This window comes from Rhinoderma darwinii, unplaced genomic scaffold (genome assembly GCF_050947455.1).
Source record: "Rhinoderma darwinii isolate aRhiDar2 unplaced genomic scaffold, aRhiDar2.hap1 Scaffold_537, whole genome shotgun sequence".
Lineage (NCBI taxonomy): Eukaryota > Metazoa > Chordata > Amphibia > Anura > Rhinodermatidae > Rhinoderma > Rhinoderma darwinii.
This window is the reverse complement of record NW_027464086.1, coordinates 77,088-102,456: the sequence shown is the minus strand read 5'-3', so window position 1 is coordinate 102,456 and position 25,369 is coordinate 77,088. Positions and strand designations below refer to the sequence as shown.

The 25,369-nt window shown below is 47.3% G+C and overlaps 1 protein-coding gene across 3 annotated transcripts in view; it reads left to right on the top strand.

The window, feature by feature from the left end:
* LOXL3 (lysyl oxidase like 3) overlaps positions 1 to 25,369 on the top strand; it is a 252,769-nt gene that overhangs the window by 177,552 nt on the left and 49,848 nt on the right. For 2 of the 3 annotated variants that reach the window (XM_075848897.1, XM_075848899.1), the window contains exons 5-8: positions 5,810 to 5,860; positions 19,372 to 19,606; positions 19,696 to 19,876; positions 23,740 to 23,894. In XM_075848897.1, the coding sequence (XP_075705012.1) occupies positions 5,810 to 5,860; positions 19,372 to 19,606; positions 19,696 to 19,876; positions 23,740 to 23,894 (622 nt within the window). The remainder of the gene's footprint in view (positions 1 to 5,809; positions 5,861 to 19,371; positions 19,607 to 19,695; positions 19,877 to 23,739; positions 23,895 to 25,369) is intronic. The other variant, XM_075848898.1, reaches the window with a different exon arrangement.

The window sequence follows — 25,369 nt, the reverse complement described above, 5'->3', positions numbered from 1 at the left end:
GTGACATCATTATTACCCTGGACTCCTCTAGTGGTCACTCTGTACATTACACGTCTCCTCCTCTGGTCTGGATGTATTAGTTATTATAGTAGTGGAGCGTTCATGCTATATATTATATACAGTCACTCTGACATCATTATTACCCTGGACTCCTCTAGTGGTCACTCTGTACATTACACGTCTCCTCCTCTGGTCTGGATGTATTAGTTATTATAGTAGTGGAGCGTTCATGCTATATATTATATACAGTCACTGTGACATCATTATTACCCTGGCCTCCTCTAGTGGTCACTCTGTACATTACACGTCTCCTCCTCTGGTCTGGATGTATTAGTTATTATAGTAGTGGAGTGTTCATGCTATATATTATATACAGTCACTGTGACATCATTATTACCCTGGTCTCCTCTAGTGGTCACTCTGTACATTACACGTCTCCTCCTCTGGTCTGGATGTATTAGTTATTATAGTAGTGGAGCGTTCATGCTATATATTATATACAGTCACTGTGACATCATTATTACCCTGGACTCCTCTAGTGGTCACTCTGTACATTACACGTCTCCTCCTCTGGTCTGGATGTATTAGTTATTATAGTAGTGGAGCGTTCATGCTATATATTATATACAGTCACTGTGACATCATTATTACCCTGGTCTCCTCTAGTGGTCACTCTGTACATTACACGTCTCCTCTGGTCTGGATGTATTAGTTATTATAGTAGTGGAGCGTTCATGCTATATATTATATACAGTCACTGTGACATCATTATTACCCTGGTCTCCTCTAGTGGTCACTCTGTACATTACACGTCTCCTCCTCTGGTCTGGATGTATTAGTTATTATAGTAGTGGAGTGTTCATGCTATATATTATATACAGTCACTGTGACATCATTATTACCCTGGTCTCCTCTAGTGGTCACTCTGTACATTACACGTCTCCTCCTCTGGTCTGGATGTATTAGTTATTATAGTAGTGGAGCGTTCATGCTATATATTATATACAGTCACTGTGACATCATTATTACCCTGGACTCCTCTAGTGGTCACTCTGTACATTACACGTCTCCTCCACTGGTCTGTATGTATTAGTTATTATAGTAGTGGAGTGTTCATGCTATATATTATATACAGTCACTGTGACATCATTATTACCCTGGACTCCTCTAGTGGTCACTCTGTACATTACACGTCTTCTCCTCTGGTCTGGATGTATTAGTTATTATAGTAGTGGAGCGTTCATGCTATATATTATATACAGTCACTGTGACATCATTATTACCCTGGTCTCCTCTAGTGGTCACTCTGTACATTACACGTCTCCTCCTCTGGTCTGGATGTATTAGTTATTATAGTAGTGGAGCGTTCATGCTATATATTATATACAGTCACTGTGACATCATTATTACCCTGGTCTCCTCTAGTGGTCACTCTGTACATTACACGTCTCCTCCTCTGGTCTGGATGTATTAGTTATTATAGTAGTGGAGCGTTCATGCTATATATTATATACAGTCACTGTGACATCATTATTACCCTGGACTCCTCTAGTGGTCACTCTGTACATTACACGTCTCCTCCACTGGTCTGGATGTATTAGTTATTATAGTAGTGGAGCGTTCATGCTATATATTATATACAGTCACTGTGACATCATTATTACCCTGGACTCCTCTAGTGGTCACTCTGTACATTACACGTCTCCTCCTCTGGTCTGGATGTATTAGTTATTATAGTAGTGGAGAGTTCATGCTATATATTATATACAGTCATTGTGACATCATTATTACCCTGGTCTCCTCTAGTGGTCACTCTGTACATTACACGTCTCCTCTGGTCTGGATGTATTAGTTATTATAGTAGTGGAGCGTTCATGCTATATATTATATACAGTCACTGTGACATCATTATTACCCTGGACTCCTCTAGTGGTCACTCTGTACATTACACGTCTCCTCCTTCCTATCTGGATGTATTAGTTATTATAGTAGTGGAGCGTTCATGCTATATATTATATACAGTCACTGTGACATCATTATTACCCTGGACTCCTCTAGTGGTCACTCTGTACATTACACGTCTCCTCCTCTGGTCTGGATGTATTAGTTATTATAGTAGTGGAGCGTTCATGCTATATATTATATACAGTCATTGTGACATCATTATTACCCTGGTCTCCTCTAGTGGTCACTCTGTACATTACACGTCTCCTCTGGTCTGGATGTATTAGTTATTATAGTAGTGGAGTGTTCATGCTATATATTATATACAGTCACTGTGACATCATTATTACCCTGGTCTCCTCTAGTGGTCACTCTGTACATTACACGTCTCCTCCTCTGGTCTGGATGTATTAGTTATTATAGTAGTGGAGCGTTCATGCTATATATTATATACAGTCACTGTGACATCATTATTACCCTGGTCTCCTCTAGTGGTCACTCTGTACATTACACGTCTCCTCCTCTGGTCTGGATGTATTAGTTATTATAGTAGTGGAGTGTTCATGCTATATATTATATACAGTCATTGTGACATCATTATTACCCTGGTCTCCTCTAGTGGTCACTCTGTACATTACACGTCTCCTCTGGTCTGGATGTATTAGTTATTATAGTAGTGGAGTGTTCATGCTATATATTATATACAGTCATTGTGACATCATTATTACCCTGGACTCCTCTAGTGGTCACTCTGTACATTACACGTCTCCTCTGGTCTGGATGTATTAGTTATTATAGTAGTGGAGCGTTCATGCTATATATTATATACAGTCATTGTGACATCATTATTACCCTGGACTCCTCTAGTGGTCACTCTGTACATTACACGTCTCCTCCTCTGGTCTGGATGTATTAGTTATTATAGTAGTGGAGCGTTCATGCTATATATTATATACAGTCACTGTGACATCATTATTACCCTGGTCTCCTCTAGTGGTCACTCTGTACATTACACGTCTCCTCTGGTCTGGATGTATTAGTTATTATAGTAGTGGAGTGTTCATGCTATATATTATATACAGTCATTGTGACATCATTATTACCCTGGTCTCCTCTAGTGGTCACTCTGTACATTACACGTCTCCTCCTCTGGTCTGGATGTATTAGTTATTATAGTAGTGGAGCGTTCATGCTATATATTATATACAGTCACTGTGACATCATTATTACCCTGGTCTCCTCTAGTGGTCTTGGGGCTGCCAGGACGTGACCCTATTACTGAAGTAAATTCACACATTGCGGTTAATTTGCGGTTCGAACCACATTGTAAAAGTTCATCTGAAAAATGGTTGCCGTTTTACATTGATTTGGTCCATTTTTCGATGTGGTCTTCAGATGCTTTATTTTAATTCAATTCTTACCGCACCTTAACTGCAACGTGTGAATGGACCTGAATTCAGATTTCTTTTCCGGTGTCATTGTGTATGATGTGCCTCTCCACCTGTTGTAAATCTATAGCCTGGCGCTTGAGTCTTCAGCTGGTCATACGCCGGATATAAGTCGGCTGGACTGAATGAGAATCTCATGTGTATGGGGCCTCTCGACCATCCCCCAACAGCAGATGATGAGGGGTCTGTGGGGGATAGAGGTTTCTGGCAGCGGCTTATTCCCCCTTCCCATTAAATAAAACATGAACGCTCACCTGGCCAACAGCTTTCTCCAGTGTATGTCCGGATTTACAGAGTCAACATGAACCATGGGTAAAAATCAGTGAGTGAGGAGATTCCATCAGGATAAGACATCCGTAGCCACCAGGTAGTTATCACGATGGCCGATGTCACATGGAGATGCTCCGCCTGTAATCAGTAGGAGTTCACGGCACTTGGTGGGGCTTGGAGCTGATGTGGGTCCCTATGGGCCACTCCACCTGCCATCTCCTCAGATACTGTCCACCACTCAGACCACCCCATGAGCATGGACCTCTCCACTTCTCCATAGAGATCTGTGTCCCGGGTCTAGTGGTCGCCCCATCTGAGGGTCCGGGTGCAGGGACAGTTTTTGTCATGTTTCGTTTTGGCCCCTTCTCTTTTTGACGCCTTTCAATATCACATTTTTCAGACAAGTTAAAACGTCTTCAAACAAAAAACGTTCCACCAAGGCAAAGCGTCGCCCCAAAAGGTAAATCCGGGCAGTTTATTTCATGATGGAATATAAACTCCCATGCACTGTACTAACCACATATGCAGCAGCACTGAGGGCCCCACCGGCCGGGGGCCACCCTGACAATAAGTCTGACACCTGGACCAGAGGCTGAAGTCTGAGGGATGTTCCCTGAATGTCTTCACTTCTGGTCCTCAGGGTTATTGTACAGGATCCACTCAATAATGAGAATTATTGACCCCCCGCCCCGCTCTGATATTTCTATATTCATCACTTATTAACATCGGCCTAGTATTAATATTACATGCGTTTCATTCATCTCAATATTATCTTCTCTCAGACGTATGAAGAAACAAGCAGCCACGAAACGGGTCTCCAAGGTGGTGGCTTCAAGCCCAAGGTATCATGGAGAGTTTATTTCCTGGGATTCCTTCACTGAAGGGATCGGAGAATAAACTTCTGTCTGTTCTAATTAAAAGACGAGAATTAAATCATTACAACTAGTTTCCCCGGTTTATTGAGCGACACCCGATTCTCCACCAGTCTATGGACCATTGTCTTCTACTCTTCCCACTCATCTTTAGGACACTATCTCATCCTGTTTCCCATAGAAATCCCTCATGGGTCTGTATTCATCTTGACTATAAGTGGTCTTCTGGTAGCTGCCACGAGCTCGTGGCATGGATCACATACTTTCTGCTATAAACAACGTCTCCTAATCAGCAGTCGCTAATATCAATCATAATATCACCATCCTCTCCATGTGCAGCAGCTGTGCTTCCATCCCCCTCTACCACGAGCATTTCCCCTGGTCCCTATACATTTAACCCCTAGTCCCCTGGTATCATATTCACCTCCCATAGCCCCGTATATTAACCCTACACTACCTGCACATTGGTTTAACCCTTAATCCTCCCCATGACCTGCACATTACACACAAATATAGCAGAAGCTGCATTAACCCTACACTACCAAAACCTCCCTACTGCAACCCCTTCCATTCAGCAGCTAAGAAAGATAACCCCTCCACTGCCATACAGCTGCAAATACAACCTGCCTTTCCTCTCTCCCTACAGTCCCTTAGTACGGGGACCCTTGGTCCGGTGGGGGTGGGACATAGAAGCAAGTGTGAGTGCATTGTAACATATATATATATAGATAAGTGGGTGGTGGTGTAGTATAGTACAGTGGATAGCTCGTTAATAATACTGTGCCACGTGTAGTGTCCGTATATTCAATACGTATTAACCTGTTATGTGTACTGATACTACACTGGGGATATATTTACTGTGTTGTGTATCTTGTGTTGTAATAATTGAGTGTGAATTGTATCTTTACTATACACTTGTGCCATGAATCACCGCGCACACACACACTTACTAGCTAGGCGTAACCCTAGTGACCCTAATATAAGGGGGTAGTAATAGTGGGTGACACGAGCCAGTGAACCCCACTAAGTCCTCTTACAGTAGCCATTAACCAATCGGGATGTGTTTGGAGTTTATAAGGAGAACGTGGGGAGAGGATAAAGTCCACCACTGAGTGCTACCCCTGCCCCAATGTCTGTGATCACTGCTGCCTGATCAGTCACCGAGACCCCAGACCCAGCAATGGCCCCTACTCCCTGTGTGTACAATACAGTCAGAAGTCTCCACGCCTCCTCTTCATATTTCCAGCAGTTTGATTTCCTGCCTCTGTCTGACAGATCCCCTCCTAACCAAGACCCCCAAAAGAAGGACCTGAAGACCAACAACAGGTACCAGGCTCAGGAGTCATTCATCACGGGTCGTGGCCTTGGATGAGCCAATTCTATTAACCTCTTATTTGCAGGAATTCACAAAAACCATGAGCAGTGATCTAAAAAAGTGTTTGCCCCCCTTCCAGATGTCCCCTATTATTAAATATTTGTCAAACTGAACAGTTTCTGATCTTAAAATATAATATTCTACAGTGGAAAGCTTAGGAATCATTTAACATGAGAACAAAGTCATGAAAAAGTATCTGCCCCCTGGACCCTTAATAACTGGTCCCACCATCTTCAGCAAAAACTGCTGCTGTCCACTTATTATGTGACCTCAGTCTATCATGTCATGACGGCTGTTCCCTGGAGGACTGGTGGGAGGTTCCCCTTTATCTGTTCCCCGGGGGACTGGTGGGAGGTTCTCCATCTGTTCCCTGGAGGGCTGGTGGTAGGTTCTCCATCTGTTCCCTGGAGGGCTGGTGGTAGGTTCTACATCTGTTCCTTCCCTGGAGGACTGGTGGGACGTTCTCCTCCATCTGTTCCCTGGAGGGCTAGTGGGAGGTTCTCCTCCATCTGTTCCCTGGAGGGCTGGTGGGAGGTTCTCCATCTGTTCCCTGGAGGGCTGGTAGTAGGTTCTCCATCTGTTCCCTGGAGGACTGGTGGGACGTTCTCCTTCATCTGTTCCCTGGAGGGCTGGTGGGAGGTTCTGCTTCATCTGTTCCCTGGAGGGCTGGTGGGAGGTTCTCCTTCATCTGTTCCCTGGAGGATTGGTGGGAGGTTCTCTTTCATCTGTTCCCTGGAGGACAAGTGGGAGATTCTCCTTCATCTGTTCCCTGGAGGATTGGTGGGAGATTCTCCTTCATCTGTTCCCTGGAGGGCAGGTGGGAGGTTCTCCTTTATCTGTTCCCTGGAGGACTGGTGGGAGGTTCTCCATCGGTTCCCTGGAGGACTGGTGGGAGGTTCTCCTTCATCTGTTCCCTGGAGGACCGGTGGGAGGTTCTCCTTCATAAGCTCAACGTTTCTGCCATCTCTCCTGGGCTTCAGTCAGGACTGTGACTCCAGAAGTTGTGTGTCCTCAGGGACTTGTCTTCTGGTTCAGATTTCAATGAAATTTGAGCCTCCGCTTATGACAGGTAACACTCCTGATGAGAATGCTCTGTGACCCTACAGGGGTTTATCAGGATGCATTGATGTTCCTCTTAGATAGCGGTGGTCTCCTCCTCCCATGACTCTCACCACCTTATCCACAAGAGCAGCTTTCCTGTAAGTTTTAATAATTAAGACCTAATGTTGTCTGGAGTCCTCAGCGGAGGCCAGAGAGGCTGCAGGACTCTGGAGGTGCTTCTGAGGTGTCACGTCACTTCTTGGCTGGGTTGTCACTGCTTTCTTAGAGTAATTCTACTGAGTGTCATGATTTCAGGATAAAGCGTGACATTGGAGATCGGCAGTATTCATCTATGACTTCATGGGGGGTAGTTACTTTCCCACACGGGTGATACGGGTGTTGGATAAATGACAAATGCTGCAATAGTTGGATCAGAACCCATTCAGTCTGACAAATATGCAATAATATGGAGGACGGGTGGAGCGTGGGTCAGTTTGAAGTCTTCCATCTGCTCGTCCTTACAGGCTCATGTTACATCTGGGCTGTGGTGCTCCTGGTGGAGGTCTTCTGTCTGCACGTTGGGTGTAGTTGTTGGTGGATGCGGTGATGGTATTAGTGAGTGATCCATGTGTGGGGGTCGTGTACGAGGCCGGGGGGGGGGGGTCAGTGATATGTTATTAGCTCTTCCCTGTATGTAGCCTGTATAACACAACAGCAGAAAACTCTGGACCTTCTCGGCTGTCTGGTCTCTCCACTCTCCTACTGGATCTATGAACTTTCTTCAGGAGTAGAGCTAAAACAATCAGCCGCTACTGGAGAAACCTGAAGCAGAAAAGAAAGCGCACCCGTTGAGCAGACAGTTTCCCTCTCTTCCTCACATCTTTGCTTTGATTGAGGAGAGTTGGGCATACTCCACCCTTCTATTATACTGTATCCTTCAGTCATGTTCTCCACCCTTCTATTATACAGCATCCTTCAGTCATGCTCTCCACCCTTCTATTATACTGCATCCTTCAGTCATGTTCTCCACCCCTCTATTATACTGCATCCTTCAGTCATGTTCTCCACCCCTCTATTATACTGCATCCTTCAGTCATGTTCTCCACCCCTCTATTATACTGCACCTTCAGTCATGTTCTCCACCCTTCTATTATACAGCATCCTTCAGTCATGTTCTCCACCCTTCTATTATACTGTATCCTTCAGTCATGTTCTCCACCCCTCTATTATACTGCATCCTTCAGTCATGTTCTCCACCCTTCTATTATACAGCATCCTTCAGTCATGTTCTCCACCCTTCTATTATACTGCATCCTTCAGTCATGTTCTCCACCCTTCTATTATACAGCATCCTTCAGTCATGTTCTCCACCCTTCTATTATACAACATCCTTCAGTCATGGTCTCCACCCTTCTATTATACAACATCCTTCAGTCATGTTCTCCACCCTTCTATTATACAGCATCCTTCAGTCATGTTCTCCACCCTTCTATTATACAGCATCCTTCAGTCATGCTCTCCACCCTTCTATTATACTGCATCCTTCAGTCATGTTCTCCACCCCTCTATTATACTGCATCCTTCAGTCATGTTCTCCACCCCTCTATTATACTGCATCCTTCAGTCATGTTCTCCACCCCTCTATTATACTGCACCTTCAGTCATGTTCTCCACCCTTCTATTATACTGCATCCTTCAGTCATGTTCTCCACCCTTCTATTATACAGCATCCTTCAGTCATGCTCTCCAACCTTCTATTATACTGCATCCTTCAGTCATGTTCTCCACCCCTCTATTATACTGCATCCTTCAGTCATGTTCTCCACCCCTCTATTATACTGCATCCTTCAGTCATGTTCTCCACCCCTCTATTATACTGCACCTTCAGTCATGTTCTCCACCCTTCTATTATACTGCATCCTTCAGTCATGTTCTCCACCCCTCTATTATACTGCACCTTCAGTCATGTTCTCCACCCTTCTATTATACTGCATCCTTCAGTCATGTTCTCCACCCTTCTATTATACTGCATCCTTCAGTCATGTTCTCCACCCTTCTATTATACAGCATCCTTCAGTCATGTTCTCCACCCTTCTATTATACAACATCCTTCAGTCATGGTCTCCACCCTTCTATTATACAACATCCTTCAGTCATGTTCTCCACCCTTCTATTATACAGCATCCTTCAGTCATGTTCTCCACCCTTCTATTATACAGCATCCTTCAGTCATGCTCTCCACCCTTCTATTATACTGCATCCTTCAGTCATGTTCTCCACCCCTCTATTATACTGCACCTTCAGTCATGTTCTCCACCCTTCTATTATACTGCATCCTTCAGTCATGTTCTCCACCCTTCTATTATACAGCATCCTTCAGTCATGCTCTCCACCCTTCTATTATACTGCATCCTTCAGTCATGTTCTCCACCCCTCTATTATACTGCATCCTTCAGTCATGTTCTCCACCCCTCTATTATACTGCATCCTTCAGTCATGTTCTCCACCCCTCTATTATACTGCACCTTCAGTCATGTTCTCCACCCTTCTATTATACTGCATCCTTCAGTCATGTTCTCCACCCTTCTATTATACTGCATCCTTCAGTCATGTTCTCCACCCTTCTATTATACAGCATCCTTCAGTCATGTTCTCCACCCTTCTATTATACAACATCCTTCAGTCATGGTCTCCACCCTTCTATTATACAGCATCCTTCAGTCATGTTCTCCACCCTTCTATTATACAACATCCTTCAGTCATGTTCTCCACCCTTCTATTATACTGCATCCTTCAGTCATGTTCTCCACCCTTCTATTATACAGCATCCTTCAGTCATGCTCTCCACCCTTCTATTATACTGCATCCTTCAGTCATGTTCTCCACCCTTCTATTATACTGCATCCTTCAGTCATGTTCTCCACCCTTCTATTATACAGTATCCTTCAGTCATGTTCTCCACCTGTAATGACCGGGGGGTAGGGAAACGGACAAGTGAGCCCTAATCTACCCGCCACTCTGTCCCTGCCTACTTGCAACGACCCGCCCTAGGCGACGGGGTACAACTGGGCGGCGGTCCCTGCACTCAGTAAGTGCACGACAAACACGACAAACATACAAGGGAATACAAGCAAGGGAAAGGGGCAGTTGCCCACGGCAACACCGTGAGCAACCAGAGTGGTGAACGAGCCGAGTCAAGCCAGGAGTGTGCGAGGTACCAAACGAAGAGCAGAAGAGTAGTCAGTAAGCCAGGGTCTGTATGGAGCAGGAACAAAATAGAAGGAGCTGTAGCTGGGCCAGGAAACCACACGAAAAAGAAATAAGCAAGGAGGAACAGGAAATGCAGGTATAAATAGACAGAGGGCGGGAGCTAGCTGAGTCTGGCCAGGCTGCGATAGGCTCTCCCACTCCTAAGCCTGCCAGCCTGAGTGGTGGAAGATGGAGTCAGTCTCAGGGATGTAGATTCAGGTGCTGACTGATTAATTAAGGGAGTTAACCCCGAAGCTGTGCCTGGCAGATCCTTTACAGTACCCCCCCTTTTATGAGGGGCCACCGGACCCTTTCTAAGTGGACCTGGCTTACTGGGGAAACGCAGGTGGAACCTCCTGACCAATACCCCAGCGTGAACATCCCGGGCGGGTACCCAAGTCCTCTCCTCGGGCCCGTAACCTCTCCAATGGACCAGGTACTGGAGGGAGCCTTGGACCATCTTGCTGTCCACAATCCTGGCCACCTCGAATTCCACCCCCTCAGGGGTGAGGACGGGAACAGGAGGTCTCCTCGAGGGAGCCAAGGACGGGGAGCAGCGTTTAAGGAGGGAGGCATGAAACACGTCGTGTATACGAAAAGACGGGGGTAACTCCAGCCGGAAGGAGACAGGATTGAGGACCTCAATGACCTTATACGGCCCAATAAACCGGGGAGCAAACTTCTTGGACGGAACCTTGAGACGCAAGTTCCTAGACGACAACCACACCAGATCCCCGACCATAAACAGGGGGTTAGCAGAACGTTTTCTATCAGCCTGAGTTTTTTGTACACTCTGGGACGCCTCTAGGTTCTTCTGAACCTGGGCCCAGACTGTGCACAGTTCCCGATGAACGACCTCTACCTCGGGATTGTTGGAACTACCAGGTGAAACGGAGGAGAACCGTGGATTAAACCCAAAATTACAGAAAAAGGGGGAGACCCCTGACGAGTTACTGACCCGGTTATTAAGGGAAAATTCAGCGAGGGGAATGAATGAGACCCAATCATATTGACAGTCAGAGATAAAACACCTTAAGTATTGTTCTAGAGATTGATTAGTCCTCTCCGTTTGACCATTGGTTTCAGGATGGAAGGCAGAGGAGAAGGACAGATCAATCCCCAACTTCATACAGAAGGCTCTCCAAAACAATGAAACAAATTGTACCCCTCTGTCCGAAACAATATTGACAGGGACCCCATGGAGACGCAGGATGTGTTTGACAAACAAGGTAGCCAACGTCTTGGCGTTGGGTAGTTTCTTGAGGGGCACAAAGTGGCACATCTTACTGAAGCGGTCTACCACCACCCACACCACCGACTTGCCTTGGGATGGAGGCAAATCGGTGATAAAATCCATGGAGATATGTGTCCAAGGTCTCTGGGGAATGGGCAACGAACGCAGTAAGCCCGCTGGTCGGGACCTGGGAGTCTTGGACCTAGCACAAACCTCACAAGCGGCGACGTAGGCCTTAACGTCTTTAGGCAACGCAGGCCACCAATAATTTCTGGTAATGAGGTGTTTGGTACGCAGGATGCCTGGATGACCAGATAGTGCGGAGTCATGATTTTCCCTAAGTACCCTTAGCCGGAATTGCAGGGGAACAAACAGCTTGTTCTCATGAAGGTTCCCGGGAGCTGAACCTTGATCAGCAGCAATTTCAGAGACTAAATCAGAATCGATCGAGGAAATGATTATACCTGGAGGCAAAATACAAGCAGGATCTTCCTCCGAAGGAGGGCTGGCCATGAAGCTACGCGACAGTGCATCAGCCTTAATATTTTTAGACCCAGCCCTATAGGTAACCAAAAAATTGAATCTAGTAAAAAATAACGCCCATCGAGCTTGTCTCGGGTTTAGCCTCCGGGCAGATTCTAGGAAAACCAGATTCTTGTGGTCGGTAAGGACCGTTACCTGGTGTCTAGCCCCCTCCAGGAAGTGGCGCCACTCTTCAAATGCCCATTTAATGGCTAAGAGTTCGCGGTTGCCAATATCATAGTTACTCTCAGTTGGCGAAAACTTCCTGGAGAAGTAGGCACAGGGGCGGAGATGGGTGAGGGACCTGGTACCCTGGGACAAGACAGCCCCCACTCCCACCTCAGATGCGTCAACTTCCACGATAAATGGCTCCATTTGGTTGGGCTGAAGCAGCACCGGGGCCGAGATAAAGCACTTCTTAAGGACCTCAAAAGCCTGGACAGCCTCAGGAGGCCAGTGGAGGAGATCAGCACCTTTGCGAGTGAGGTCCGTAAGAGGCTTAGCGATGACCGAGAAGTTAGCAATAAATCTCCTGTAATAATTAGCGAACCCCAAAAAACACTGTAACGCCTTCAGGGAGGCAGGTTGGACCCATTCCGCCACAGCCTGAACCTTGGCGGGGTCCATGCGGAATTCATGAGGAGTGAGGATTTGACCCAAAAATGGTATCTCCTGTACCCCAAACACACATTTTTCGGTTTTGGCAAACAGTTTGTTTTCCCGAAGGACCTGGAGCACCTTCCTGACATGCTCCACGTGCGAGGACCAGTCCTTGGAAAACACCAGTATGTCATCAAGGTACACTACAAGAAATATCCCCAGGTAATTTCTCAAAATCTCATTTATGAAATTCTGGAAGACAGCAGGAGCATTACACAACCCAAAGGGCATGACGAGGTATTCGAAATGGCCTTCGGGCGTGTTAAACGCAGTCTTCCACTCATCCCCCTCTTTGATGCGAATAAGGTTATACGCCCCCCGTAGATCCAATTTAGAGAACCATTGGGCCCCCTGAACCTGATTAAAGAGATCAGGTATCAAAGGAAGGGGATACTGGTTCCTTACCGTGACCTTATTCAGGCTACGGTAGTCAATGCATGGCCTAAGACCACCATCCTTCTTCCCCACGAAGAAGAAGCCAGCACCTACCAGAGAAGTAGAGGGACGCATGTAACCCTTGGCCAGGGATTCCTGGATATACTCTCTCATGGCTTCACGTTCGGGACAAGAAAGATTAAATATCCTACCCTTAGGAAGCTTAGCTCCTGGTACCAATTCGATAGCGCAATCGTATTCTCTATGAGGAGGTAACACTTCGGAGGCTTCCTTAGAGAAAACATCAGCGAAGTCCTGAACAAACTCGGGTAGCGTATTCGCCTCCTCAGGGGGAGAAATAGAATTAAGAGAAAAACATGACGTACAACATTCATTACCCCATTTGGTAAGATCCCCAGTATTCCAGTCAAACGTGGGATTATGCAACTGCAACCAGGGAAGACCTAAAACCAAATCGGACGATAATCCCTGCATCAACAGTACAGAGCATTGCTCCAAATGCATGGAGCCAACAAGGAGTTCAAAAACAGGAGTATGCTGAGTAAAATAACCATTAGCAAGAGGAGTGGAGTCGATACCCACTACCGGGACAGGTTTAGGCCAATCAATCAGAGGCATGGCAAGAGACATAGCAAATTCCACAGACATAATATTAGTAGAGGACTCTGAATCCACGAAGGCACTGCCGGTAGCAGACCTACCACCAAAAGAGACCTGAAAGGGAAGCAAGATCTTAGTACGTTTCCTATTTACTGGAAATACCTGTGCGCCCAAGTGACCTCCCCGATGATCACTTAGGCGCGGAAGTTCTCTGGCTGCATTCTTACGCTTAGGACAGTTGTTCACTTGATGCTTGTCATCCCCACAGTAGAAGCAGAGACCATTCTTCCTGCGGAATTCTCTACGTTGTTGGGGGGACACGGAGGCCCCGAGTTGCATAGGTATCTCTGAGTCTTTCCTGGAGGAACGAAGCAACGGAACTTCGGGAGGCATCATGGGGGAGTCGGAGGAGAAAACACATAAACGTTCATGTTGTCGTTCCCTGAGACGTCGGTCAAGTCGTACCGCTAAAGCCATAGCCTGGTCTAGGGAGTCAGAAGAGGGATAGCTAACTAGCAGGTCTTTCAGGGCATTCGACAGACCCAACCTAAACTGGCACCTTAAGGCAGGGTCATTCCACCGAGAAGCTACGCACCACTTCCTAAAGTCAGAGCAATACTCCTCAACAGGTCTCTTACCCTGACGTAAGGTCACCAGCTGACTCTCGGCAAAGGCAGTCCTGTCAGTCTCGTCATAAATAAGTCAGAGAGCAGAAAAGAAACAATCAACGGAGGAAAGTTCAGGGGCGTCAGGAGCCAAGGAGAAGGCCCACTCTTGGGGCCCTTCCTGGAGCCGGAACATAATTATACCCACCCGCTGGCTCTCAGAACCTGAGGAATGAGGCTTTAAACGAAAGTAAAGCCTACAACTCTCCCGAAAGGAGAGAAAAGCCCTCCGGTCCCCTGAGAACCGGTCGGGCAACTTGAGGTGGGGTTCAAGAGGTGCGGTGAGGGGAACTACCAAGGTAGCATCAGGCTGGTTGACCCTCTGAGCCAGGGCCTGGACCTGTAGGGAGAGACCCTGCATTTGCTGAGCCAGGGTCTCACGGGGGTCCATAGTGGTGTCAGGGACCAGGGTAGACTAGGTATGGGCTTGTTATTATGTAATGACCGGGGGGTAGGGAAACGGACAAGTGAGCCCTAATCTACCCGCCACTCTGTCCCTGCCTACTTGCAACGACCCGCCCTAGGCGATGGGGTACAACTGGGCGGCGGTCCCTGCACTCAGTAAGTGCACGACAAACACGACAAACATACAAGGGAATACAAGCAAGGGAAAGGGGGAGTTGCCCACGGCAACACCGTGAGCAACCAGAGTGGTGAACGAGCCGAGTCAAGCCAGGAGTGTGCGAGGTACCAAACGAAGAGCAGAAGAGTAGTCAGTAAGCCAGGGTCAGTATGGAGCAGGAACAAAATAGAAGGAGCTGTAGCTGGGCCAGGAAACCACACGAAAAAGAAATAACAAGCAAGGAGGAACAGGAAATGCAGGTATAAATAGACAGAGGGCGGGAGCTAGCTGAGTCTGGCCAGGCTGCGATAGGCTCTCCCACTCCTAAGCCTGCCAGCCTGAGTGGTGGAAGCTGGAGTCAGTCTCAGGGATGTAGATTCAGGTGCTGACTGATTAATTAAGGGAGTTAACCCCGAAGCTGTGCCTGGCAGATCCTTTACACCACCCTTCTATTATACTGTATCCTTCAGTCATGTTCTCCACCCTTCTATTATACTGCATCCTTCAGTCATGTTCTCCACCCTTCTATTATACTGTATCCTTCAGTCATGTTCTCCACCCTTCTATTATACTGTATCCTTCAGTCATGTTCTCCACCCTTCTATTATACTGCATCCTTCAGTCATGGTCTCCACCCTTCTATTATACCGCATCCTTCAGTCATGTTCTCCACCCTTCTATTATACTGCATCCTTCAGTCATGTTCTCCACCCTTCTATTATACTGCATCCTTCAGTCATGTTCTCCACCCTTCTATTATACTGCATCCTTCAGTCATGTTCTCCACCCTTCTATTATACTGCATCCTTCAGTCATGTTCTCCACCCTTCTATTATACCACATCCTTCAGTCATGTTCTCCACCCTTCTATTATACAGCATCCTTCAGTCATGTTCTCCACCCTTCTATTATACTGCATCCTTCAGTCATGTTCTCCACCCTTCTATTATACAGCATCCTTCAGTCATGTTCTCCACCCTTCTATTATACTGCATCCTTCAGTCATGTTCTCCACCCTTCTATTATACTGCATCCTTCAGTCATGTTCTCCACCCTTCTATTATACTGCATCCTTCAGTCATGTTCTCCACCCCTCTATTATACTGCATCCTTCAGTCATGTTCTCCACCCTTCTATTATACTGCATCCTTCAGTCATGTTCTCCACCCTTCTATTATACCGCATCCTTCAGTCATGTTCTCCACCCTTCTATTATACAGCATCCTTCAGTCATGTTCTCCACCCTTCTATTATACCACATCCTTCAGTCATGTTCTCCACCCTTCTATTATACAGCATCCTTCAGTCATGTTCTCCACCCTTCTATTATACCACATCCTTCAGTCATGTTCTCCACCCTTCTATTATACAGCATCCTTCAGTCATGTTCTCCACCCTTCTATTATACTGTATCCTTCAGTCATGTTCTCCACCCTTCTATTATACTGTATCCTTCAGTCATGTTCTCCACCCTTCTATTATACAGCATCCTTCAGTCATGTTCTCCACCCTTCTATTATACTGCATCCTTCAGTCATGTTCTCCACCCTTCTATTATACTGTATCCTTCAGTCATGTTCTCCACCCCTCTATTATACTGCATCCTTCAGTCATGTTCTCCACCCTTCTATTATACTGCATCCTTCAGTCATGTTCTCCACCCCTCTATTATACTGCATCCTTCAGTCATGTTCTCCACCCTTCTATTATACAGCATCCTTCAGTCATGTTCTCCACCCCTCTATTATACTGCATCCTTCAGTCATGTTCTCCACCCCTCTATTATACTGCATCCTTCAGTCATGTTCTCCACCCCTCTATTATACTGCATCCTTCAGTCATGTTCTCCACCCCTCTATTATACTGCATCCTTCAGTCATGTTCTCCACCCCTCTATTATACTGCATCCTTCAGTCATGTTCTCCACCCTTCTATTATACTGCATCCTTCAGTCATGTTCTCCACCCTTCTATTATACTGCATCCTTCAGTCATGTTCTCCACCCTTCTGGGTAATCTGGAAGTTCCTGCAGTGACCGGATCTGGTCAATTGCGGTGTGTGAGAACAGAAATGAAGAGTGCTTTCAGGGTGGGGGCAGAGACGTCCGATAATTCCTCTTCCTCCTCATCCTCCTTCTCGTCATCCTCCTTCTCGTCATCCTCCTTCTCGTCATCCTCCTTCTCGTCATCCTCCTTCTCCTCATCCTCCTTCTCCTCATCCTCCTTCTCCTCATCCTCCTTCTCCTCATCCTCCTTCTCCTCATCCTCCTTCTCCTCATCCTCCTTCTCCTCATCCTCCTTCTCCTCATCCTCCTTCTCCTCATCCTCCTTCTCATCCTCCTTCTCCTCATCCTCTTCCTCCTCATCCTCTTCCTCCTCCTCATCCTCCTCCTCCTCCTGATCCTCCTCCTCTATCATCCTCCTCCTCCTCCTCATCCTCTGCTCTTCGGTTCTCCATTGATTGTCTTGTAGATTTTCTCTTGAGCGTCTGTTGGCTTTGAATTTTTTGCGTCTTGTTTTTGAGGAGCTGAGACACTTCTTCTTTTTCATGTTTTACCCTTATTCTTATCTGTCCTGGTGACTTCTGGGAGTTTCTTCTTCTCCATCTTTACTTATGACTTGAAGCAGATCAGAATAATCACTACTACAGGTCTCAGGGACTTCAGTCATTCTCAGATCTGTCTCCAGTCGTCCTATATAGAGAAAGTGAATCAATGCCCCCTACTCTCCGGTTCCCCGGTACATCAGTTCTTCAGCCAGAATCACACAGAAGGAGCTAAAATAAAAGTTTTATTTGGGTGGAGTACTGTGTGGTGCTATCATCACTGGGTGCTTTGCGTGTCTTTTCTCCTCCTCCTCCTTCGTACGGTGTGCCGCTATCATCGCTGTGTGCTTTGCGTGTCTGTTCTCCTCCTCCTTTGTACGGTGTGCCGCTATCATCACTGGGTGCTTTGCGTGTCTTTTCTCCTCCTCCTTCGTATGGTGTGCCGCTATCACCGCTTGGTGCTTTGCGTGTCTGTTCTTCTCCTCCTCCTTCGTATGGCGTGCCGCTATCACCGCCGGGTGCTTTGTGTGTCTTTTCTCCTCCTCCTTTGTACGGTGTGCCGCTATCACCGCCAGGTGCTTTGCGTGTCTTTTCTCCTCCTCCTTTGTACGGTGTGCCTCTATCACCGCTGGGTGCTTTGCATGTCTGTTCTCCTCCTACTTCTTTGTACGGTGTGCCGCTATCACTGCGGTGTGCTTTTGCGTGTCTTTTCTCCTCCTCCTTTGTACGGTGTGCCTCTATCACCGCTGGGTGCTTTGCATGTCTGTTCTCCTCCTACTTCTTTGTACGGTGTGCCGCTATCACTGCGGTGTGCTTTTGCGTGTCTTTTCTCCTCCTTCTTTGTACGGTGTGCCGCTATCACCGCTGGGTGCTTTGCGTGTCTTTTCTCCTCCTCCTTTGTATGGTGTACCGCTATCACTGCTGGGTGCTTTGCGTGTCTTTTTTCCTCCCTCGTATGGTGTACCACTATCACCGCTGGGTGCTTTGCATGTCTTTTCTCCTCCTCCTCCTTTGTACGGTGTGCCGCTATTACCGCTGGGTACTTTGCGTGTCTGTTCTCCTCCTCCTTCTTCGTATGGTGTGCCGCTATCACCGCGGGGTGCTTTTGCGTGTCTTTTCACCTTTTCCTTTGTACGGTGTGCCGCTATCACCGCTGGGTGCTTTGTGTGTCAGTTCTTCTCTCAGAGTTAATGTTCACATGGTCGTGGCCGAGCTGCTTGGTGAGGGGCTTGTTGTCCTTGGTTGAGCTGCTTGGTGAGGGGCTTGTTGTCCTTGGCTGAGCTGCTTCGTGAGGGGCTTATTTTCCTTGGCTGAGCTGCTTGGTGAGGGGCTTGTCCTTGACTGAGCTGCTTGGTGAGGGGCTTGTTTTCCTTGGCTGAGCTGCTTGGTGAGGGGCTTGTTGTCCTTGGCTGAGCTGCTTGGTGAGGGGCTTGTTGTCCTTTGCTGAGCTGCTTGGTGAGGGGCTTGTTGTCCTTGGCTGAGCTGCTTGGTGAGGGGCTGGTTGTCCTTGGCTGAGCTGCTTGGTGAGGGGCTTGTTGTCCTTGGCTGAGCTGCTTGGTGAGGGGCTTGTTGTCCTTGGCTGAGCTGCTTGGTGAGGGGCTTGTTGTCCTTGGCTGAGCTGCTTGGTGAGGGGCTTGTTGTCCTTGGCTGAGCTGCTTCGTGAGGGGCTTGTTTTCCTTGGCTGAGCTGCTTGGTGAGGGGCTTGTTGTCCTTGGCTGAGCTGCTTGGTGAGGGGCTTGTTTTCCTTGGCTGAGCTGCTTGGTGAGGGGCTTGTTGTCCTTGGCTGAGCTGCTTGGTGAGGGGCTTGTTGTCCTTGGCTGAGCTGCTTGGTGAGGGGCTTGTTGTTTTTGGCTGAGCTGCTTGGTGAGGGGCTTGTTGTCCTTGGCTTAGCTGCTTGGTGAGGGGCTTGTTGTCCCTGGCTGAGCTGCTTGGTGAGGGACTTGTTGTCCTTGAACTGTTCGTCTCCTCATGCCTTCATCTCTCCCACAGGCTCTACCTGGACAAACAGAAGCCGTCATTCCGCTTGCACTCGGTGAAGTGCTCGGGCAGCGAGGTTCACTTGTCTCTGTGTCCTTTTGAATTGTACAAGGTGAACAGCTCTTCATTCTGCCAGGACGGGGGCCCAGTGGTTGTGAGTTGTGCTCTGGGGTCTGTATTTGCAGCTCACAATGCAGCACAGACCGCAATAAAGAAGAAGAAAGTGGTACAGCAGCCACCGCGAGAGGTCAGTGAGTGGAGACTGACGGGCTGTGTTATATGTTATATACTGCTGCGCCTTTTGCTCTCACTGTCATCTTTTGCTCTGTCCTACAGGAGTTCATCCGATTGAAAGGAGGTTCTCGTCCTGGTGAGGGTCGTGTTGAAGTGTTGAAGAATGGGCAGTGGGGCACTGTGTGCGATGACCGCTGGGATCTACAAGCAGCTAGTGTGCTCTGTCGAGAGCTGGGCTATGGAAGTGCAAAAGAAGCCTTAACTGGTGCTCGCATGGGTCAAGGTGAGTGGTCGCTAGAGGAGAGGACGAGGAACGCTGGTGGTGTCTTCATTACCAAACAAAGTCCTCGAATGAACGACATATGTAATGGAGCACCAATCTGGGACCCTATAACTGTTGGGTAAATACAACTCTCAGCCTGTGGTTGTTGGGGCATGCTGGGAGTTTTAGTTCTAAACAGCTGGGGAGCCACAGAGTGCAGCGCTCTGTAATAGATAATAACACAATAGAAGAACCGAACATATGGAGTAGAATAGAGTGCAGCAGAAACCAACTAACACGCAATTTCCACTCAACATACAATTGTCCTTCTATTAGTAAATCAGCCGTCGGGTCATTGTGTGTCATTTACCTGTGGCCTCTCTATACTGACACAGTATTTACCCATTAATGATCATTAGAGGACCTCATTACTGCTCATCGGTCCGGTGGTGGACCCCACATTCTCCAGCCTTCACCATGAGACTCCTCACACTGTGGTGCCAGATAGGAAAGAAAAAGCCGAAGAGCCGCAGTCAGTCCCTGCTCGGAGCTTCACTCCCTGACAGGACGGATATTCAGTAAATGTCAAGCGAGGAACATCTGGAAGTCATCACGTCTAGCCGGGCCGGTAATGAGCTGCACATGTACAAGTGAAGTCACCGCATCATGGACAGGAGCCAAAAACCAGGATAATGAGCCTCCTGCAGAAATGTGACCTCAGACCGAAAACTCCACCGGCCGGGGACACATTAATAATCATATATATAGATCATTTATACAGAGCGCCAATATATACTACAGCCATATACAATCAGAGGAAACAATAAAACGAATCCGCAAACCAAAGAGAACGGCCACACTTATTATACAGGGTGGGCCATTTATATGGATACACCTAAATAAAATGGGAATGGTTGGTGATATTAACTTCCTGTTGGTGGCACATTAGTATATGGGAGGGGGAAACTTTTCAAGCTGGGTGTTGACCATGGTGGCCATTTTGAAGTCGGCCATTTTGTATCCAACTTTAGTTTTTTCAATGGGAAGAGGGTCATGTGACACATCAAACTTATCGAGAATTTCACCAGAAAAACAATGGTGTGCTTGGTTTTAACGTTACTTTATTCTTTCATGAGTTATTTACAAGTTTCTGACCACTTATAAAATGTGTTCAAAGTGCTGCCCATTGTGTTGGATTGTCAATGCCGCCCTCTTCTCCCACTCTTGACACACTGATAGCAACACCGCAGAAGAAATGCTAGCACAGGCTTCCAGTATCCGTAGTTTCAGTTGCTGCACATCTCGTATCTTCACAGCATAGACAATTGCCTTCAGATGACCCCAAAGATAAAAGTCTAAGGGGGTCAGATCGGGAGACCTAGGGGGCCATTCTAATGGCCCACGACGAGCAATCCACTTTCCAGGAAACTGTTCATCTAGGAATGCTCGGACCTGACACCCATAATGTGCACCATCTTGCTGGAAAAACTCAGGGAAAGTGCCGGCCTCAGTGCATAAAGAGGGAAACACATCATCATGTAGCCATGTCAGGTATCCCGTGGCTTGAGGTTTCCATTGATGAAGAATGGCCCCGCTATCTTTGTACCCCATATACCACACCATACCATCAATTTTTGTGTTCCAACAGTCTTGGAGGGATCTATCCAATGTGGGTTCGTGTCAGACCAATAGCGGTGGTTTTGTTTGTTAACTTCACCATTCAAATAAAAGTTTGCCTCATCACTGAACAAAATGTTCTGTTTAAACTGAGGGTCCTGGTCCAATTTTTGTTTTGCCCATTCTGCAGATTCAGTGCCTTGATCTGGGTCCTCCTGGTTGAGGTGCTGCAGCAGCTGGGGTTTGTAAGGCTGCCATTTGTGAGTAGCTAATATCCGCCGCAGGGATGTTGGACTGATGCCACTCTCCAGTTACATGCGGCGAGTGCTACGCTGGGGGCTCTTGATGAATGAAGCCAGGACAGCCACTGATGTTTCTTCATTAGTGACAGTTTTCATGCGTCCACATTTGGGCAAATCCAACACTGAACCAGTTTCACGAAACTTGGCAAGCAGTTTGCAAACTGTAGCATGGGAGATGGGTGGTCTCGTAGGGTGTCTTGCATTGAAATCTGCTGCAATGACCCGGGTACTGCGTTCACCAGACATCAACACAATTTCTGTCCGCTCCTCACGCGTTAACCTCTGCGACATGTCAATGGCTGTAAACAAAGAGAAGCTTGTAAATAACTCATGAAAGAATAAAGTAATGTTAAAACCAAGCACACCATTGTTTTTCTTGTGAAATTCTCGATAAGTTTGATGTGTCACATGACCCTCTTCCCATTGAAAAAACTAAAGTTGGATACAAAATGGCCGACTTCAAAATGGCCGCCATGGTCAACACCCAGCTTGAAAAGTTTCCCCCCTCCCATATACTAATGTGCCACAAACAGGAAGTTAATATCACTACCAATTCCCATTTTATTTAGGTGTATCCATATAAATGGCCCACCCTGTGTGTATATATATATATATATATATATAATCTCTATCTCCATAATACAGATGTCATACTGATATATAATATTACTGATCCATATTTTTCAGGCTCCCTTGACCCCTATGGGGAGCATATGACCGTCATATGTCATCTAATGAATCATTGTGCTTATTCAAAATGAGAAATCCAGATATGTGAGTAGCTCCATAGAAGGACGTCCACTACACAGAATGACCTCCACTCCATAGAATGACCTCCGCTCCGTAGAATGACCTCCGCTCCGTAGAATGACCTCTGCTCCGTAGAAGGACCTCTGCTCCGTAGAAGGACCTCTGCTCCGTAGTATGACCTCGGCTCTGTAGTATGACCTCGGCTTTGTAGAATGACCTCGGCTCCGTAGAATGACCTCGGCTCCGTAGAATGACCTCGGCTCCGTAGAAGGACCTCGGCTCCGTAGAAGGACCTCGGCTCCGTAGAATGGCCTCGGCTCCGTAGAAGGAGCTCTGCTGTGTAGAATGGCCTCGGCTCCGTAGAATGACCTCGGCTCCGTAGAATGACCTCGGCTCCGTAGAAGGACCTCGGCTCCGTAGAAGGACCTCGGCTCCGTAGAATGGCCTCGGCTCCGTAGAATGGCCTCGGCTCCGTAGAATGACCTCGGCTCCGTAGAATGACCTCGGCTCCGTAGAAGGACCTCGGCTCCGTAGAAGGACCTCGGCTCCGTAGAACGACCTCTGCACCGTAGAAGGACCTCGGCTCCGTAGAAGGACCTCGGCTCCGTAGAAGGAGCTCTGCTGTGTAGAATGGCCTCGGCTCCGTAGAATGACCTCGGCTCCGTAGAATGACCTCGGCTCCGTAGAAGGACCTCGGCTCCGTAGAAGGACCTCGGCTCCGTAGAATGACCTCGGCTCCGTAGAATGACCTCGGCTCCGTAGAATGACCTCGGCTCCGTAGAATGACCTCGGCTCCGTAGAATGACCTCGGCTCCGTAGAACCACCTCTGCACCGTAGAACGACCTCTGCACCGTAGAACGACCTCGGCTCCGTAGAAGGAGTTCGGCTCTGTAGAATGACCTTGGCTCTGTAGAATGACTTTGGCTCCGTAGAAGCACCTCGGCTCCGTAGAAGCACCTCGGCTCTGTAGTATGACCTCCGCTCCATAGAATCACCTCCGTTCTATAGAATGACCTCGGCTCCATAGAAGGACCTCGGCTCTATAGAATGACCTCGGCTCCATAGTCAGGACCTACTTCATACAGACAGAATACTCAGTGAATGAGGTCTTCTTCAGATGTCAATATGTGTAGGAGTTGTACGTATTTCTGTCACTGTGTATTATCATGTACGTTTCTTGATCCCTCTTAATGGCCTGCATTTCTCTCGGACAGGTATGGGTCCCATTCACATGAATGAGGTGCGGTGTACTGGGAATGAGAAGTCCCTCCTTGACTGTCAGTACAAGAACATCACACAAGAGGACTGCAAGCACAGCGAAGATGCCGCCATTAAGTGCAACATCCCATACATGGGCTACGACAGTACGGTCAGTATGTCACATCTGCCTACTGACCCACCATGCTAAATCTCAAATCCTGTAGTGGTGGGATGGGTGAGGGGTGTGTGGAGATGACACAAGTCTGCAGGAGAAAATGACGTGTGGATGCCATGAACATTTATGTGTGGAGTCCAGGCTGTAATACATGTCTCTGGAAGACGGATGACTGCAGAGGATTGTGGGTAGAGACGGACGCTGTGATGTTATGTGTGGAGTCCAGGCTGTAATACATGTATCTTGAGGACTCATGACCTGAACCACCTGCTATAAGATATGGACATTGTGTGTTGTGGATGGGATGTACGCTGTGATATTTATATCCCTGTGGTGTACTCCATGTCCTGCGGGCAACCAGATCAAATCACATACAGGGTAAATACTCCTATACAAATTAGTTATTTTACAACAATCTGTCTCCGAGAGTTAACACCCCTTACAGACAGCGCCTGCAGCTGATATGGGCCATGGATAGGGGACCATAAATAGGCCTGGTACAATCTCTATTCCACATAAACAATGTGAACATCCACTGGACTCCCAAGATTGCCAGGATCCACCAACAGAAATGTCAGGACTACAGCCAGCTTTACTACACATGGGTCAAGGCGTGGACAATCACTGGTCCTATCCCCATGACTGCAGCCCTCTACTGAACTTCATACAATCCCTGTGACTTCAGACCTCTACTGAGCTTCATACAATCCCTGTGACTTCAGACCTCTACTGAACTTCATACAATCCCTGTGACTGCAGCCCTCTACTGAACTTCATACAATCCCTGTGACTTCAGACCTCTACTGAGCTTCATACAATCCCCATGACTGCAGCCCTCTACTGAGCTTCATACAATCCCTGTGATTTCAGACCTCTACTGAGCTTCATACAATCCCTGTGACATCAGACCTCTACTGAGCTTCATACAATCCCTGTGACATCAGACCTCTACTGAGCTTCATACAATCCCTGTGACTGCAGACCTCTACTGAGCTTCATACAATCCCTGTGACTTCAGACCTCTACTGAACTTCATAAAATCCCTGTGACATCAGACCTCTACTGAGCTTCATACAATCCCTGTGACTTCAGACCTCTACTGAACTTCATACAATCCCTGTGACTTCAGACCTCTACTGAGCTTCATACAATCCCTGTGATTTCAGACCTCTACTGAGCTTCATACAATCCCTGTGACTTCAGACCTCTACTGAGCTTCATACAATCCCTGTGACTTCAGACCTCTACTGAACTTCATACAATCCCTGTGACTTCAGACCTCTACTGAGCTTCATACAATCCCTGTGATTTCAGACCTCTACTGAGCTTCATACAATCCCTGTGACTTCAGACCTCTACTGAACTTCATACAATCCCTGTGACTTCAGACCTCTACTGAGCTTCATACAATCCCTGTGACTTCAGACCTCTACTGAGCTTCATACAATCCCTGTGACTTCAGACCTCTA